The sequence below is a fragment of the Diadema antillarum genome, unplaced genomic scaffold, assembly GCF_040938485.1.
Source record: "Diadema antillarum isolate AM-2024a unplaced genomic scaffold, OU_Dant_1.0 seq00000098_RagTag, whole genome shotgun sequence".
NCBI lineage: Eukaryota > Metazoa > Echinodermata > Echinoidea > Diadematoida > Diadematidae > Diadema > Diadema antillarum.
The window spans coordinates 36868-57757 of NW_027271187.1; the positions used below are offsets into that span (position 1 = coordinate 36868).

A 20890-nucleotide genomic window follows, 5' to 3' on the forward strand; every position below is an offset into this window, starting at 1 on the left:
TGGCGACAAGGTAAACTCTACACTCCGGATATCTCCAGGCCTATAGGTTCCCCCTGGATGCAGCGCATCATTTGATTTGTGGGATACCTGGCAAAACGCCACCTCTCCCCAAGGGGTGTCTCTCTATATACCTGACTCATCAGTTACTGGTCTCCACTATCCACGGCGCGAAAATTCTGCAGTATAATGGCACAGATCCCTTTAGACCTCAAAATTAGCCAGAGATTCATTCTCAAGCCAAACAAACAAACAAACAAACAAACAAACAAACAAACTATACACACACACACGCACACACGCGCGCTCGCAAGAACAGAATATACAGAAGACAATTGTCTTTATTTCTGTGAGAATCAAAATAAAAAAAATAACACAGTAAAGCAGAAGAGTTTCAAAACTTGAGTGTAACTGATGTCAGTGAGTAGTGTATCTAATCTTAGAGGTATGATATAGCACTCAGAATATGCATTAGTTGATTACAGACTATTTAAAATGGCTGCCATAGAAGCCATTTGTCTGGACAAACATGGATTATTTTGGTATCTCAACATCTTTACCAGTCCCTCCCTTTCATTTTCCCGTCTTTTTTTATTTTACTTGCTGGAAGTCTTTCCCTGAGTCATGAATTCGTGGTTGGTATGTAATAATGACAATAGAAAGCACATATTGTAGTACCATGACATCCATTACAGATTAATAACATGATAAGAATGAAGTGCACCTTGGGAAATCGCCTTCCTTGAAATAACATTCCCCATTTATACAGAAATGACTTTTCATTTCTATCAATAATGTCCTCGCCTATAACATTCAGAAAGTTCAAAGTCTTTTCGTTGTACAGCCTGATGCGTATATGAATAAAATGCAAAACAAACAAATAAACAAAAAAGGAGAATCCCCGGGCTGATCTAGACACGACAATTTGTCGTCAAACTAATGATATTATCATTGTAAATAAAAACTGAAGAATAAAAACTGAAGTTTGCTGTCGGCGTAAGCGGCTTTTTTATTTCACGATGAAATAATCTCCTGTCGTTGTTTATATTAAATATTTTATATTCATTACTCGTCGACCAAAGTATTGGCTGTGGGAACACGCATTTATAGTGCAGGATTGTTTTTGAATGGTTCTTATCCTCCATTTCAGGAGAGCGATACCATGATAGAATATTGTCATGACTTGTGTTATGTGGGAGTTATATAGAAGAGCCGTTTTATTTGCGATGGTTCATTGGGTATTTATCTCCCGTCGAATTGATCGCATGTTCTGGAGCCAGATCATGAGTTAAATGGGACATCAAATTCTCTACATCACATCACAAAGTGGAGTTCCACGTTATGAAAGGACATAATCCTATCATCTATAAAAGAAAAGAGAGAGAGGGGGAGGAGAAGGCGACCTTCGAATAACAACGTGCACATGTTGCACGTGCCAAGTATGGCGAAGAGAATACCGTCAAGAGCTATAAATGAAATTTGACGAAAATTGCTCTGTAGATCCAAAACCCAAACTGAGATGCGTTCCACGTCGTGTCATGATTTCTTCGTTCTACCTGTATCCTTGAATTCATCGAATGAATTTATTAGCTCCTGACTGCCTCATCTTGATGATCCATCTACATTGATTTTTCATCAAATTTTGACATGTTATCATACCCCTTGTATGTTGCACCATCCTGTTAATGTAGTCCAGAGGGGACTGTCATATAAGCAGAGAAAAGAAACACGAACACGCGCAATGGTTGTGTCAATCATACTCCGACATTATGAAGTAAGGCAAGTACTAATGATTATCGGCATGATAGGATTCTGTGCGTCGAATATTGCAATTTAACTCCGATCTGATACACATTGTCCATCAAAGATACACATAAAATATACTTGCACGTAGAACACGCAAAGTAACGCGGCAGACAGGCACACGACCCTATACGAGCTCTAGCTCACAAACGTCAATTTAAAGCTAAAACCTATATAGTACTTGAAATGTATCATACAGTACTTGAAATTTCATCTTCAACCATTTAGAATTTGCATGCAATACATCGGAAAGCTCTATCACGAAACTTGTCAGGCTGACGTGATTCGTCAGGATATCGTGTTGCTTTGTAGTATTTTGAAATAAAAAATGTGAAATAATAAATGTCAGTGTACCCGAATTTTATTCCTGAAGCGCCCTCCCCGTTCATTAGTGGATATTGTGTAGAAGGCTGCTAGTAGGTGATGATCGAATCGTGATGTCCAAGCAGTCAATAGTATACAAATAATGACTGCTATGAGGGGCACAGATAACATTATGGGCCCAAGGTGATGTTGAAAACCATAACTATGCCCGAAGCGAAGTTGAGGGCATAGTTATGGTTTTCACATCACCGAGGGCCAACATAATTTTAACTGAATATCAAGCTGTCATTATTTGTTTTATATACCGAAAATATAGATTCCGAAATATAGATACCAAAAATATAGATTCTAGTCTCTTTTAAAGCACTCGCAATCAACGCTGATCGACAGCGCGGCGGTCGTATCATTGGTGCGTACATTTATGAGTGATCTATGTGTACGGGGTCGCGACTGTCTCCAAACCTATTTACAGGGCACAGTTGATTCTATGCCCCGGGCACAGTAAATCAAGACGTCATTTTGATCAAAAATGGGGCACAGCTATTTTCATGACTCCACTTTTAACTAATCAGATAAGAGGAATCTATATATGAGCTATATAATACAGTATAGTAAATCACAAGCAGGACAAGCTCCATGCAGTTTACTCTCACGTGCGACGGCTACCGCTATGGCCCGATATATTGTAATTAATGTCATCAAATATAAAACATCACGTAGCGAACACGATCTGGAAGCTTTGAGAATTTAGCACTTCCGGCAAAACTTATTGGCTAATATCACTCATTTTCGTCGTTACCCAAAAGAAATCGTGTTATTACAACGTTATTTTACTCATTTCTTATGCATTTGTGTACATTTTAAAGCAAAATTCGACAGTTGTGCAGACATATGAAAACTAGGATGTTTGCACTTTTAATACCATAGCATTTATGAAAACACAACGTGATTTCAAGGGTGTTGGCTGATCTTCAGTGTTCCGTTCGCAGTTCATTCAGTTTTTACGTTATCAGATGTCATGTGATTGCTAATCATGCCCCGTGACTGACTCCCTCAAGCTGGTAAAAGATTTAATTTGATGGTAATGAATCATCATTTCTTGTCTAGGGTTAACCATCCAATATACACTTGTGAAAAGGTACTTGTAATAATGCCTTTTAAAAGTATTCGCTCTGCCGCTTTCTACATGAAAAAAAAGTGAGAAAGGAAACGTAAAGAAAACAAATAAAGTGAGAGAAAAATTGGTTATCGTGATGAGATGATCAGTTGTCAATTAATACCAATTCACTTCCTCCAGTCACACCTTAATCGTGCAAGACGGTAAATTACAGTTAATTACATTTAGATGGACTCATTGAGTGTAATCGCCAGAAAGCCAATCTCAGACAATTTGGAATGCACTTAAGGTGCCACATGTCAAACAAAGCCAGGCAGTGCCTGTTCCGTTTGGTTTTGCATAGAACTCTTGATAACGTGAAGTGTATGTGGGTGTATTTCTCAGTGCGTGACGTGGTCATTTGTCAAAATTCTATGAGGACCCGTCAATGATGTCCCGTTATGCGTGAGCTCCGTACAGATTCATAAGAGGGTGTAAATGCTATATGTCACGATAATTGCTTGTCAAAATGGCGTAGAATTCCTTCCCCGTTGATGAAATGGCAGGGAGCTGATGGGCACAGGCTATTTACACGCAGGCTCAAGAAAGAGCACAGTCATAATGAATTCATGATTATTGGCCTTACACGAAGGGCTGTATAATAGTCGTAAATGGAACGCAAATAAAAAGCGGTCTAGCTGTTAAAGGAATCTCCGCCTGATTTTCAGACTTTTACAGCGTTTCAAAATCTATAGTGACTGGGACAAGGAATGAGAATGTTTTAAAAAATTATAACAAATCACAATGAACAAGGATGATGACAATATTATAAGAATGCATGAGTAGAAGCTCAAGGAAGCAGGACAAAAGAAAAAAAGCGTGCATAAATTCTACACAGATGAACTTGTTAAGCAAGCGATGTTGCCATGGAATTACATTGCAACATTTTTTTTTTAATTATATGTAAATCCCCTATGTGATCATCCTTGTTCAGTGTATTTTTTTTTCCTTTGGGGAGGGGGGGGGGTTCACAGTATTGGTTTCTCTGCTCTAGGACCACAAACGATTCCATAAATCTATGCATGGAGCCGTTGATATATTTACTACATGATGTGAAATCATGAAATTTCGACTGGACTTCCCCTTAAAATACTCCGCATAATACTGTGAAGAACAGTCAAACGACTGCAGTTGAAACGTCGTAAGCCGTTTGGGGGCACATTGCTTTTCATTCTAGTCCGTTACCGGTTGCAGTTACAGCAGCTTATTGTTTTACCTTATAGATAAGATTTTTATCTGTTTTTGAGCCAACGCAAAAGTATCTTGCCAGTGATACAAAAATCTTGGTTATATATGTTTTATTCGCAAGTTATCAATATCGTTATCATGATAATAGTATTAATAATGATAATAATAATGAAAGCATAAAAGCGGAAATAATAATACTTATTATTTGTATTGTTACTTTGATCCTTATCAATATCATTTCTATTGAATCATATTGAATCATTTCTGACAATGTCGCTCACCATCACAATATTACGATAAAAATGTCTTCTGATGCTGTGTAGTATCTACGAATATGTTGAATTTGAGAAGTAAATGTGCGTGAGCCCATGCGTCCAGCATAATTCATTTTCAATATTGAATTTTGAAAATGGATTGAATGAATCGATCTTGTTTGTTGATTTGATTTGATTTAGTTGACGCGGCCTGTGAGGAATACTTACGAGCAAATCAACACACGGGCCCGCATGTGTAAAGTTCCCTACAAAGAACAAGGCATTGAGGACAAAGGGCTATATAGTTCGTTATTCCGAAGGTTCGCTATTCCGAAGGTTCGCAATTCCCAACATGAAATTAGCTCCATTGTTCCGAAGGTTGGTAATTCCCAATATGAAATAAGATGTGTTGTTCCGTAGAATCGTATTTCCTACTATTATGAAATAAACTCCTTGATTCCGAAGGTTTATTGAGATACTCCGGAAATGGGAAATAAAAAAGGACTCGTTATTCCGAAGGATGGTAATGCCGATAATGAAATACGCTCCATTATCCCAATGTTTGTTAGTCCGAAGGTTTGTTAATCCGAAAATGAAAAGGTAAATGTTATTTCGAAAATGAAGTAAGCTCCTTTATTCCGAAGTTTCGTTTATCCGAAAAAGAAACTAGGTTCGTAATGCCGACGATTCGTCAATCTCAAAACGAAATAAAGTTCGTAATTCCGAAGTTTTTTTTTCTTTTTCATTTCTGGACTATTGGACCTTCGGAATAACAAACTTTCGAAAGTGCGAACCTTCGGAATGACGAACCTTTTATAATTTTCGTATTGATAACGCAAATGATAACGCCACAAGTATGTTCGGATCAACGAACCCTATTTCATTTTCCGATGGACAGGCATCTAGGTAAACGGATTTTATGTTTCTGAATAACGAACCTTCGGAAAAAAGGAACCTTCTTTAATTTTAGGATAAACGAAACTTTAGAATAACGAAAACCACCCAGGAGAAAGTACTTTGACTATTACGGGCGCAACCGCTGCTGCCTGCGAACTCGTTCTAAAATAAGGGACCACACGATTGAGAGTCTGTGGTCTCATCCACTTAAACCACTGAACGGCTCCTTGAAGCTGCGTTTACACCATGTTCCCGACAACCACGGCAGCCCCGTTCTATAGGCCACCGTGAAAAAAAAAAAACCGGGATGGACGTGAAACGACGCGGTGAGACGGGATTGTCAAGCATGGCAGGCCGTGATTGCCCTGGATGCCGTGTCAGATTTGTAAACTGTCAAAGAATTTGCCACGGCAGTCCCGGAGCTGATGAGGAATTTTGTATGCCGTGATAAAACGGGGTGAACGCAAAGAAACACGGCGACATGTAATAGACCGTAACACAAATTGGAGGCGGTTCGTAGCGGGACGCGACGGAAAATATTGATAGTATAGCCTGATCAGACGTCTTGAGAACAGCGTCTGATACTAGTAGCTATATGTTTACCGGGGCGAGGACTGGAACGAACAAGAATAGAATACGAAAGGGAGGGGACAGGAGAATGTCTCAACTACCCACGGCGCACTGCGTTTCGGGCAAATGGGGCTGCCGTGGCCGCCGGGAACATAGTGTAAACGCAGCTTCAGTGAAACAAAGTGAAATATATTACTCGTTGGCAATGTACATGTAGGCGTGGAGGTGTGTGTGTGTGGGGGGGGGGGGGTTGGCGGACACCTACCTGTCTGAGTGGACGAGAACTTGACCTTTTACCTCCCCGTGGACAGTTGGAGACGAAACAAGCGAAGCTGCCCCCTATCCAGACAGCTATTACCAGGACAAGGAGTAGACATGTTGCTACATTTTTGACCGACATCATCGCGCTGCTTGCTACCGGAGAGTTATTCCCCCTGTGAAACGAAAAAAAAAAAAACACCATGGAAATATAATCAAGCAATGATTTCATTACGTTATTTTCACCGCTTTTAAAGATGAAGATATCAATACGATGAAGTTAAATCAGCTCACTAAAATTCGATTTTGTTTTTTTGTGCGAGCAACAAGCTGGACTCACCTTTACTCTTGTTAGACACGCTTGCTGTAAGTTTCACAAGGAAATTAGTGAACTGGATTTCAAAACACCACGTTTGAGTACTTACTCTACTTATTGAGGAAAATATTGGAAGAGTGCTGACAAGAATATCATTGGACAAGGATGAAACTGAAATGTCTCATATACGTGCTTTGCGTTTCCCCCAGTCATCTATAATTAACCAACGATCTAGAAAAGTTCGCTGAGAGCAGGAAACAAATCATCCCTTCTTCTACTTCTTTGTCTTCTTTTGTTATCCATTTTGCTTGAATCACTAATTCCATAATTCCATTTTTTTCACGTTTCAGGGAGGATTAAAACCGCTAAGTTCTTCATCTCCTGTTTTATGACATGTCTACAATAGGACCACTTTAAAAAAAAAATCCTGCTCCTCCGAATTGTCCGCAGGGCAATGTTCAGTATTATCAATGTCATACTGAGGTCACTAACATTACTACATTTTTAGCACGGTAAGATTTAAAGAAGTACTGTAAATAACTTCCCATACATAAATACACCTCTTGTGCAGAACTAAATGTAATTTCTCGATAGATGCATGGAAGTGCATGGTATAAAGGGAAGCTATCTACACCTTATCCTTTACTATACCTTTCTATTGCATAAGTCGCAAGGCAGTTAGGAAAAGAGGCACAAACTAATGTACAGTTCCCACCGTTGATATTCATTTGTAGACTATCACTACCCGATGAGAATCGTTGAAAGCAGTTTAGCCGAGCGAACATGAAGTAAGAATTCAGAGACAAGAATTAAGAATGGCGATGAAAAAGGGAAGGACGATTATTGATTCGATTTGAGGAGGAATTTCTACAAGGTTTCACACCTTTTTCTTTTCTTTTCTTTTTTTTTTTGTCCAGAAAGTCACATGGAACCCTGAACCGGTTGCTCTGGAAACCGTATTTTCCCTTTCCGCTGGTAAAGCTGAGGAGTTTCATTTTTTTTTTTGTCATGGCAGCAGCGTAAGGAGACGTAATTCATTGTATATGGCTAATGGGTTTGATTCAGTAGGTACGTTGAGTTTGTCAGTGGAATGTTTTCATGAAAAGGAACGAAACAGCATGGATCTGACGCTCTCTCCCACTCTGATCATTTAAAGAGACGTGAATAGAGAACATGTACCACGATTTAGAATATAGGAAGCATCTGTTGGCAATATCAGGATCGACAAAATCGTTTTCATCGCTCGTGATTTTATGTGAAAAAAACCCACTTTCTCTTTCACAGACATGACAGAGTGTAGGAGTATAGTGTTCATAGAATGTTGTCTGCCATCGTTCAATTAATGATATCAGATGGTAACATGTCGTGGATGATGAAATAATCCTTAGACGACATTAACATCTACACTTGGAAAGAATGCCTCACGTACACTCTACATGCATTCATTCTCACTGTGTAACTTGAATTCCAGATTGTCGAAGATATAGATCACTCCTCTGTATGCAACTTTTAGTTCTCGATGTTTGTTTTGTGGTTTTTTTTTTGCATCTTGCAGTCAAAGCAATTTCTCATCATCTCTTTGTCCTAATCTTGACGTAGTGTATGGCTTTTGTCTGAATTTGTAAGCCCATAGATCTATCAATACCACGCCTGCAGCAGATCCTTCCCTTGTTGAAAATCTTCACCGGCGGAATGATAGTGACAGTTGCCTGAAGAATTATGAAGAGCGACATTTTCTTTTCCTTCTCTTTTTTTTCCCCTTCTTTTTTGTCAAATGCGAGTTATGACCCTATGTTACATGTATAATCTCGACCCGCATTCTCTGAGGTGGCTTGCGACCCAGAATTACCACCCTTGCGCGAATGACGCGAGACACTTTTTAGAGATCATTGTAGAGATTTTTTTCTATCAAACGCTACTTGCCTGCGAGGGATTTCCAGTGAGTGATCTTCTTGTTCTTGCGTGCAGGGCATGCGTACGGATTAATCCCAGAGGCGTGATGGGGAAGGGTTAAAGGGTCCGTCTGTCGGCATACTTTGCCCTTCAATGTGTTGAAGGTTGCAAGCGGATTGCTGTGTTATTATACTTTTACATATGAACATTGTTAATCTCTTTTCATTTTCTTTATCGATTTCTTCTGAATATGCTGAATCTTTCGTGGGATTTTTTTTTTTGAACGCGTGTAATTTCTTAAGGCCGTGTCACACCAGCCTTGCGTGCGACTTCCGAAGAACATTTTTGCTATCCGGAGGTCCCCGCAGATGACCCGCACATGACAGTACATAGCATGTATCTCAAAAGTAGTTACCCGGAGGTGCGCACGCTGGCTCTACTTACCCGCTGCCAAAAAAGGCCCTGTCACACCAGCTAAGCGGGCTTATTGCGTATGGGGATTTTTCAGCACGCAGAATAATTTCTGCGGCCGGACAAGGTTTAGGGCGAGTTTGGCGTGGGTATTACATGATAAACGTGTGATACCTAAGTCCTTCTTGCGTGTATTCCGTTGAACTGCATGTTAGGCGCGTGGGTGTCACGTGATAGCTTCGTGATAGCTTCTTTTATGTCAGTTACGGGCGACATACGCACTCTACGAAGTACCTGCGCCACAACTGCGTGTTATCTGCGTACTAGTCGCCTGCGAGGTGAGTGCTAGCCTGAACAATAGGCTGGTTCGAGTGGATGGGCAAACAATCATTTGTCAACTAGCTTTCAAGAAGTGAAGATGCCCCGTAGACGGAAAGTGCACAAGGGCAGAGAACGTCCAGTGGATGGACAGCCACAAAGCCCGGAAGATTCACAGCAAATGCATCAAATTGCTGCTGAAGTCCATTCGGCGGATGAAGTCCTGTCCGAAAGGGACCAGGTAGTCCTCGACGCCACAGAGGACAGAGGACAAAGAAGAGAATGAGCCCACAAATGGCACGCACTCCCTTCACATAGGCATAGATCAGCGGGCAACTTACCTACTTCAAGTGGGTCAAATGCCTGTGAATTGCGGCGGCTACGGCCCTCCTACGGGTGTTCTGCGTGGAACTCTTCGGGCAATCCTCGCGACTCATCCGGAAATAGTTTTGGTCATGCTGAAAACTTTGCTGCGGGAAAATTGGACTGGCGTGCGCACCTTCGGGCAACTAAGGACGAGATAAGTGCTAGGTACTGTCAAGTTCGGGCCAACTGCGGAGAGCTCCGGGTAGTAAATTTGTTTCCCCGCAAGTCAAGCCGCAAAACTTCCCCAGATACGGTATGACAAGGCCTTGAGCATGCTCAAAACTTGTTCCGGAAGAGTCACGGGAGTTGCCCGTAGAGGTACGCGCAGAACACAAGTAGGAAACCCTTACCGGTAGCACTTCACAGGCAATTCCAAAGCAGGTACTTCGCAATCCCCGTAAGTCGCTCGTAACAGAAAATGGATCGGTTTCAAAGCTCTCACGCGAGTCACACGGAACGCACGCAAGTAGAAGCTAAGTAGCACGCGTCTAGTAAGTAAGAAACAAGTGCGAAAATTGCAAACATTCTTGTCCGCCCGCGGAAAATCTTCTACGTGCTTTAAACTACCTCCTCGCCACAAGCCCGCGTAGCTTGGCCGGACAGGTGTGACACCGCCTTAAACACAAGAGCAAAACTTGGAACATTTCTGAGTGTATGTCTGTGTGTCAGTGTGTGAGCATCACATTTTTCTTGGACTTCATTATTGCTACTGACTGACATCCCGACAAGGCCATTAAAAGACAGTCATTGTATGTTGTGGATACGTCTGTAAGTACTGTCAGACACACACACACAAACACATAACACACGCAGAAACTAATGAAGAGAAAGCAGGCATGCACAACGCTTGATTGAACTAATTAATATTTTCCGCCACGTTCGCACTTTCCCCTCTACTCAAGTCAGAGGTATAGAACAGTAAGTATGATGTGAGGGGTATACCACGCCAGTCGAGAAACAGACGCCGGCTCGTAGGCGTCATGTCCACGCGAGCCGTTTTGTTTCATAATAGAGCGGGAACGCGGGCGAAAACTTATTGATTTGCCGCGTGCTTGCTAAAAATGTCGAATTCATTTGAACTTTACAAGGTGTGATGAAGCAAGGTTGAGGATAGCCACTGGTTGGCTGACTGCTATCATTGTTTAGAGCTCTGGAGAAAGACAGAAGAAAAAAAACCCCTCTATAATAATGTTATACAGTGTGGGTGGGTAATTGTTTTGTTGTGTTTCAAGCGGGCGTTTTCTGCGAGCTCTGACTATGGACTTCTCTGTTGAACTGGTGTGACCACTCATCTCTCATGCAGTTTCCCCCTTACGGCGTACGCTCGTCAGCGCCCTCTTAAAAATAAAGAAATGCAATCTTTTGTTGTACACTTCTTCTCAGAAAATCCTTTCGGTGTTGAAAATGAGGCATGACTACTATATCTGTGTGATTGGCACTTCCGATCAAGGAGTTAAAAACTATAATCAAGCGAGCAAGTGAATGAAACGCAATTGGGTGAACACGCAACTTGGTTTCTGGAGTATCCTCCATCCAGTCAACGGTTCTATTCCACATCACGCATCCACTCTCGCCTCGTCAGGTTGCAACTGCAGTTACGACTGAAAAGCAGACAACCCGTTGTGACAGAATATTGTGTCAAAATCAGAGCAAATTGTGAAAAAAAAGTTTGAATATGATAATGATAATGACTGGTACATGTGCATAATTACAAGCCAATGCATAACATAATATTGTGCAGGGACCATACATGGACTGGCCACATGTAAGTACACTCAGCAAAAAAAGAAAGTAAACACTTTTTCCAGCACATATTTTTCATAGAAGATTTTGATCAAAATCATTGTGTCATATTATTAAAGATTGACAATTGCCTTTTGGTGTATTTATAAATATATACTGTTAAGAAATAAAACCGGAAAAGAATGTCGTGAAACTAATTTGCAACATTTGTTTGGAAGAGAAATTTGTAAAAGAATAGAGGATGATCTGAATAGTAAGAAAACATATTATAATTTACCAAAGCAAATGAAGTATATTGTGTAAATAGTTTGTGGTTTCCTTTGATCTCAGGAACCCCTTTTTGAAGCTCATTGTATTTTTTTCCATTTTTTGTATAATGTGATATAAAATGTTGAATTATGGAGGCAATAAATACCCTGTTGGGGTCAAAAAAAATATTAAAGATTGTTTGATTTCCTATCAACCTGTTTGGTTATATAAAAAAAGAAAGTTCATGCATGAGTGAACACATTGATTTTTGTCTTTCAAGACACAAAAGTAAAAATTGCAAAAATTGACATTATGTCATTCATTTGCAAACGCCCTTCAAGATAGCAATGATAACAAAAAACAATTTAACACAATGAGAGACATGAATGAAAACGAGTCGTCCCCTTTTATATCCTAAAACACAAACAAAGTGGGGAACTTAAGGGGAAAAATAAGACTTTTCTGTCGAATCTAACTTGAAAATACACAGGAAGTAAGCCGCAAAGGTCATAAAATGGACAGACTTTCTTTATTTCATTCTTTGGAGTAAGGAATTTAAGGATTCATGAGACAAATTCAGGAACCAAATATCATTTTCAAATCTCTGAATTTAAAATAACATTTGAAATTTCTACAATTTTTTGTCTCTTTCATGCCATTTGAATTTGGATGCGACAGAAGATTCTTAATTTTCTATATTATTTTTTCCGTCTTTCCTTATCTTTGAGAGCTGCAAAGTCATTGTAGAGCTCATAGGATGATTTTTGGAACTTGATTTGTATCTTTAACTGTTTTGGATTGTCTTTTGTTGTCATTGTTACATGGAAGAGCACATACGCATGAATGACAACTTGTCCATTTTTGCAATTTTTACTTTTGTGCTTTGGAAGAGAAATGTGAATGTGTTCACTCATGCATAAAGTTTGCCTTTCTATTGACCTACCAGGTTGATAGCCAATTAAATTACCTTTAATATGGTATATAAAACATTATATTCAGCCAAATTTTCTGTGCGAAATATGATCTTAAAAACGTGTTTACTTTCTTTTTTTTGCTGAGTGTATAAGTCTATTGAGTTAAAGGAAGTATCAAAACACACCATCTTGAATGTGCTGCTATCATAAGCGGTGATTTACGAACCGTTTCATTTGTTTGAGATTATGTATTATGTATTAAGTATCAAGTGTGAGCAACAATTTTGTAATTGTAATCCGTATTCTAAAGTAAATTGTAAGCGCGTAAGTATAACGTTTCCCCGATTTTTATAGGAAACGCTAAAATGTTTCATTGATGCATAGTTGCATACTTATATAGTGCGCTGCGCAGTCAAAAGGGGTATAAAGTTTGTTGAAGAAAAACGTTTTGTGTTTTACCAAGTATTTTGTTGTCTAAAATAGCCAGTGAAAATAGTAGATAGTGTTCCTATTTTTCCAAAACCATGGATACTCACACACAAAATGCACACGTTTATGCATCTGACCCAAACCGTCTTTATACTCAGAAAAACACTTTACACATTTATGGCAACTTATATAGCCCATTATCCAGAGTATTCCTCATTCATGTTGGTACTTGCACCGTCCTTCCAATAGGGCAGTGATGTTATTGTTATCCCAGCAGCACATTTCCTACCCAAGAACGAAGAAAGGTCATGATGGGCTGAACAAGGTGTCGAAGAATGAGCACAAGGTGCTTAATTCGCATTTCGCGTGTCCCTATAAATTGCAACCCTGAAAATTAGATTCCATTCATAGATATTACAAGCTGGTATACTGTGGAGGTAGGTAACTCGGACATTTCCTCGGAATGATAAAACTGGAAGTGTCTTCATGCTGGCGGGGAAAACAATAGTACAGATTGTTACTAAATCTATTCGGGCCCCGACAAAATTTTAATAGTAACTGTTTTTCTCGGTGCAAAGAAGGCGCAATCTCGAGCAACATGTGGTCTGTTTGTTTGTTTGTTTTTTCATTTTTCTGTTAAGAACCTCTGAGGTGTATAAACCGTAAGATTTCCATACAGACGTGTGGAGACATTGTTCTCCAAGCATGTACAGTTTCGTGTCCAATTGCAAAAAAAAAAAAGGATATACGACTTTTAACTCTCCTGCTCAGAAATTCTGAGAAAAGAACAACAAAATGAATGATGGAAATTTATGTCATTTTGAGTCTTGTCCGTGTCGACGGAACTGATCATTCCCACCCGCGTTCAAGACGCATGTGATTTGTATTATGCATAGAGATATGCATGTTATCGGATAGCATATAGAGGGCACAACCAGTTAATATCACAGCTGGAGATGGACTGAATTTTGATGAATGACCCTTAAGAGGAGGGAGAGATAGATTGAGAAAGGGAGGAAGAGGAGAGGAGCACAACCACCCTGGAAATACATGGTGGCACTCCAGTTGAAGCAAAGTCAATGACTAACAATATATAAGAAATCAATATCAATCTGAAACATTGTGTCTTACACTGTGACTCGTCCAGTCTTGCAGCCGCCATACGCGGAACGTTTCTTCCTTCTTTTTTTCCATTTGTTGTTGTGGTTGTTGCATTTTTCCCTGGTGACAATATTCAGCGATAACCCAGATTCCGATTGGATGTGATTCACCCGGCCGGGGTCGCACGTCACTTCGTTTATAACTATTCATTAGACAGAAACCGACCCCTGCACTCCTACCTATTCAATTTGGGCTTTGGAAGTTCAAATTGTCATCATGGATGCGCTCCGCAGCAAGATTAGCGGCGCGGGTGAGCAAAGGCACACTCAAAATTTCTTCTTCCTGTATGTGAACTCGCGGTGAAGGACACTTATACTCAATGCTAAATGTTTCTTCCTCAAGGTTTTGGGAATAAAGGAACAAAAACACCCCCCCCCCCCCTTGAAAAAAAAAATAAAGCAGGAGCACGGTCTTGGTGTTTTGCTTTGTTTTGTTTTGTTTTTCTGTATGTATTTTTTTTTATTTGATTGTTTCCTTATTCTTGTTTGTTTTTGAAGCATGCCCGTCACTTGGAGAAATGGGAAACGAGTTCTGGACATGTCAAACTTATCTTAGAAATGCTGTTTTGACCAAAAACCAAGTCATATCGTACAGGTAAAAACATTTTTTTTCATAAACATACAGCGTAGAAACGATTATGAAATCACATGCATGTCTTTTTCAAACCTAGAATCTCTCCCGTGCTACTCGGGTTTCCGATTATCGCTGAAGTGGCGTGCTAGACCGCGCGGCATTGATGCCTTTGTCAACAACCAAAAAAAAAAATAATAATAATTTTTCTTGTTTCAATCACACGTTCTCACTACGTCATGGAATACGAGTCACCGGCTCGGAGAACAGTCTCAAAGAAATCCGTACTATTAAAGTACGAAGTACTTCAAACAACAAGAGGTTCGAGACACGTCACCCATAGTTCGTGCTCTGAAGAGGGAGGTTGCATTTGAATTATCCCGAAGAACAGTCAAATTTAGAAACCCTCAAAATTCCTGTCATCAAGTCAAAACATGAAATCAAGGGAGCGGCTAAATATTGTGTCAAATGCACATTCGAGGAACGTGCGCATATAATTTTTTCTTCCATTTATGAGAAAAGGGGAAAATACAGATTATGACTTTAATGTTGAAAGCAGGTACCTTCCTGCACTTAAATGAGAACAGTTCATTGGCATTGTGCATGTTCACATAGTATTAATAATCAAGATTGTCAGCTAGCATTTTGGTGTGTATGCATTCAAATTCATGAATATATGCTATTGTGGAAGGATCGAGGGTTAGAATTGTAAAAAAAAAAGGGGGAAAAAATGTTGCATCAGTACTAGGAATGAATCTACACGTTGTGCATGTTATGTGATCAAATATACACCAACAGTGCATCGTCCTTACTAAAGGGATGCCTGATTACAATAAAGTTCATTGCTATTTGAAGAATTTGACACTCATATTCTATCTTTCTCTCGGGGCCTAATGTTTCTTGTATTTCCTGGATAGCAACATTTAGTATGCACAAAATTTTGATATCTTCAAACTGAAATCAAAGAAATCTCTCCTAAGCCATTACCAAACCTCATCTGAGGCTCATCATTGTTGATGCCTATTGATTTATCTTTTTTTTTTCTCGGAGGGGGGGGGGTGGTGTCAACTTCTTTAATATCTCGTCTTTCCTTTGTTCATATACTCTTTTCTAAGTTTCTATCCCCCCCCCCCCCGCCATTACCACAGCGATATCTTTAATGCGGCGCATTCAAAGCGCGCTTTTTGTTCTCACTTTTTTAATGAGCAGCAAATAATGTTGCTTACATCTTTTTTTCTCTCTCTCTCTCTCTGAGGGGACTGAATTATACAAGGTAAGCTTTTTAGCAGTCCCCTCCATTTCCCACAGCCTATACTTAATCACGCATTACTTAATACACCGATGATTAATTCTATAAAGACTGTGTTTAAAGTTTGTCACCATTCACGCGCATGATGATGTAAATCTTTCAGCTGCTCTGTATCAAGACAATTATGTTGTGTTTATGACGGTGTATGTTTTTGGTGGAAATGGAAAATTGATTGAATGAAATTGAATAAAATGAAAATTAAGGAACACTTTGAGCACAGATTAAAGAAAAATGACATTTATTCTCTTCTTAACTGTTCATGGAGTTCACCAGATACTACGGGAGGGACCAAGGACAAGTCTTACTGCTTATGATGATATCCAGGGGCAACAACGGACTGGGGCTGGAGGAGGGGGATGGGGGGTCTCGATCGGACTTGTTGGAGAATACTGGTGTTTTTTTTTTAACTTTGTTAGTCTTTGCCAAGATATTGAATGCCATGTAGCCGAATTCCCCCCCCCCCCCATTTAGCAGTCATAAGCCGGTTCTGCGACCTTGACAATCTTCTAAGGATTTTCTTTCCAACCTTCTCCAACCCCCCCCCCCCCGTAACATGACGGATACACAACATGGTCCATATGTATACATGATTTATATATTTATATTCATGTATGTGTAATGGGGCATCTCACTGAGCAGCGAATGTTTGCGAGCGTATCATAGCGAATTCTAGGGAATTTAGGTTTCGCCAGGGTTCGTTAACAGTTGCAATCAAATTCATAAACAATTGCAATCCAATTCGTTTACGGTTTTCATTGTCGTAAAAACATTTCATTGTCGTAAAAATTGTTTACGAATCTGATTGCAACTGTTAATGAATCCTGAAATTCCCTAAGATTCGCTACGCTCGAAGACATTCGCAGCTCAGTGAGATACCCCCCGTAGGTCTAAATACATATGCATCCAGTGTCCAGCACGTGAAGTAAAACGAGCAATGTTCGGAGCAGGCACGTTGACGATGAGGTGCGGGCTGGGTGTTGAAATGGGTATTCGGATGCGTCATAAAGGTCGCTGCTATCGTCACAATAGGGAAATCACGTGGGTTTCTCCTTAAAGTGAAATGTCACTTCACGGTCAAGCGGACTTTGATAACAACAGTTGAATAAAACAAAACGTTAGAGGAGTCAGTATTTTGAAACTGCCCATAAGTCAAATTATGGAATCTTAGGGTCTCACATACTAACTCATGTTTAAAAACAGTGGTATCTGTTGCCTCGACAGAGGGTAATTTAATGAAGTGACAAAGTCTTCGCCTTTTAGCTCTCCTTGTTGGCTTATGGAATAGCAAAATAGAGAATTGTTATTTCTCGGATCAAGCAACAACAACCAGATCTACCATGCCTATATCGCTCTTAAAAATTTCACAATAATTATGTCGATGAGGAGGAGGAAGATGTAGCTTTTGTCTTTAAGACTTCCCTAAAAGAAAAAAAAAATGAAATCCACTAACATAAAATGTGGGGAGATGATTACTCATATCAATACAGTCATCGGCTTCGGACCAATATCACATCTTCAAGTATATAAAACATTTATGCATACATAAAGAAGCGTGATTTGTTTTGTTATGAATTATCTCTCTCTCTCTCTATGTATATATATATATATATATATATACATATATATATTTATATACATATAAAACTACTTCTAAAAAAAATTGCCACATTCTTATTCTTTGTCGGATTTTGATGATTTCTTTTACCGTTCTGTTTGATTCATTTTCCTTAATTATTTATCACATTCAACATTTGAACATGAAATTTACCCTTTGTTACTTGTTTTGCCATATTATACACCCTAAAACCGATCACCTGCGGCTGAATGTCAAGGAGATATTCATTAATTACACCAAAATCCTCGAGTAGCAACGTGCTGAGAGCGCTTTATTCAATCATGAATGCCAAACACCTTTAACTGAGGTTCAGAAAAACCAATATATAAAGCAAATAGAGGGCAGAAGTTTTGCTCTACCAGCAAACTCTGAAAACATGCTCCATAGAGATCTATATTAATGTCAATCAATCAATATATATATATATATATATATATATATATATATATATATATGTATATATCCCAATAAGAACAAATCAATGGTTTTGATGTATGCATTTAATTTGTGCCAAATGTCAGTGCAGTGTGTATCAAAAGCTTGTCCTCCATCGTTTGTTTCAGTGACCAGTAAGGAACGTGGAGACAAACCAAGTTCTTCGAAAGAAATTAAGCTTCCACATCACGTTTAAATTCTAATTGATTTTGCGGTCTTTTAGAAAAAAAAATATAAGAACGGTATTTTCCATATCAACAAAGAGTATTTTCATTCAGCAATGTTTCACTTTGAAAGGGTCACAACAAAGCCTGGCGTATACAGCATTGATTGCTGCCGTCGGCTCCAATCGATATTCCTATAGTGGTCTTCCGTTTATAGTCTCATTCCAGTCTCAATAAATCACGCAACGACAGTATAGACATTTATTGGAACACACACACATACACACATACACACACACACACACACACACACACGCACACACACACGCACACACACACGCATATATATATATATATATATATATATATATAATCCAACATCATACAGACAGATGGAAAGACACTGCTAAAATTGCCCAATATCAATTTTTTTGACATTTTACGTTCACTCACGCTCGCTTTTCCAAAAACGTATCATGTTGCTTTTGTATAATTATGTGTATCATGACTGAAAATCGGACAGAGTATGTAGAAAATAAACTGAATATCAAGCCTAACAAATTCTCTATATCTTGTCACTGCATATGTAACTTCCACACATTCAACTGTACCGTTCACTACCATGCAAATAATGTTTAAGAGAGTAATTAAAACTGGCATTACTTTACGAAGCAATAAACCTTATCTGATCATAGCACGCATACACACGGAATAGTGACTTGCACTTTGTGCTGGCAAGAATATCTTCTAACAGACACACAAAGAAATTTACGCAATATGCGAAAGCATGACATCTAAATGTGTAACTGTCTATCCCACGCTATCACACTATGTTAACATCTTCATAAGATCAATGGTCAGCCTACATTTAATGTTGCTCTAAGACTTTTACCTTATCATACATAACGATAATCAAGACAGCATTCTCATCAAATTCATTTGCATACGAAGTCGTACTGACTAGCTACACTGTGGTAAGCGACGTATCTTTTCCTCGTTGAATTGAACTTGACATGCTCTTTCAAACATTTACATTCGCACTACACGCGATCTTGCATTTCGATGGTAACGCTGCCTTCTTCCTGTGTTTGTAGCTTCATAATGGACAGCATGACTTGGATCTAACTAAAGATGTCAACATAATTTCTGTGGCCAGAGAAAGCTGCAAATAGGTGCTTAATGGACACCTTTAAAGGTATTGGCTACCATTGGGAGCAGTGACTTAAAAACTGTTCAAGTTATCACATTTGATGCATAACCATGTGTAGGTCAGTTGTATCACAAAACATCGTACCATTTAAATTTTGCAATAAAGCCTAAAATATAAGAAGACATCACTATTTTTCTCAATAAACCATAGCTGTCGACGGTTTACTCTACAAACGATTATATTATAAGTATCGTTCACACATTTTTTATATTTAACAATACTTAACATTGATTATACTGATTAACATTTTTATATTTGTTGTTTCACTCCCTAACTCACATTTTAGAACTATTTTGAAGCACAAAAGCTGGGTTTTTGTTTCATCTGCAAATTGTAAATAATACCATTAATCTAAAGCCATACTCTTTGATAGACAAGTAAGCGGTCAATGTAATGTGCTGCCCTGGAAAATCCTTCGGACTAAAACAGAATTCAAATACACGTGTTTCTTCTCTTTTGTGATTCGAACCATTGGAACTGCAGAAGGAGACAGATTGCCTGATCAAACCAACAATCAAACAAACAAAACCAGGCAAAAACAAAAACAAAACAAAAAACAACACAGATTGTTGGGTCGTTATCAATGTGCATCAACTAATGCGTTTTCACTGGAAGCGTGAAAGAGTTGCTGCGCAAACTGCACATCGACGATTTCGCCGTAAAGGGGACTTGTAGATCTCGTGCGCACAACGTTACCAATACACGAGAACTTTAAACACATCGCAACTTCATGGAAAAGGAGAATGCACAGTCGACGACAACTGCGATAAGAGCGACGACGATCATGATAAACGCGGCGACATCGACGATGGACGCAGGTGATAACAACAGAGACCGTCTGTGAGCAAAGTGTGGGTGGTTCGGCAGACGTTTTGAATTCGAGTAGAATTTTGCCAGCGTTCTTTGTGGTCTACATCTAACCACGCACGTGCAGTAAGCAGTTAGACCGCGATACCATCTGTAATAATGGTATAAAAGGAATTCAAGCAAGAAGGTACCTCCGTGATATATGAAGCTAACTAATCCCCATTTCGAATGTATTGCGTCTTACTGATATGCTTGAAGTAAAAAAAAGTACAAATTGCTTGAACTTATTCAAACATAAACATTTGTTGCAATTGTTATTGTTTTCATAATAGTTTATGTCAATTGACAGATTAAGGAAAGTTGCAAATGCGTACAGGTAAGTAAAACTATGAGCATCATACGCTAAGCATTAATTGGCTACTTTTTATCTTATAGATTGTCTGCACGTTCAAGATAAATTTACTTATTTTACAAAGTTGCTCTTTTCGAATGGGCTTCATTCAAACAAAGAACAATCGTCAGCGTTTGTTTGT

The 20890-nt window shown here is 39.1% G+C and overlaps 1 protein-coding gene across 1 annotated transcript in view; it reads right to left on the minus strand.

The window, feature by feature from the left end:
• The window catches only part of LOC139726767 (oxytocin-neurophysin 1-like), a 76337-nt gene that overhangs the window by 23081 nt on the left and 32366 nt on the right, over positions 1 to 20890 (minus strand). The window contains exon 2 of the mRNA XM_071637758.1: positions 6455 to 6623. Within this exon, the coding sequence (XP_071493859.1) occupies positions 6455 to 6592 (138 nt within the window). The 5' untranslated portion in view covers positions 6593 to 6623. The remainder of the gene's footprint in view (positions 1 to 6454; positions 6624 to 20890) is intronic.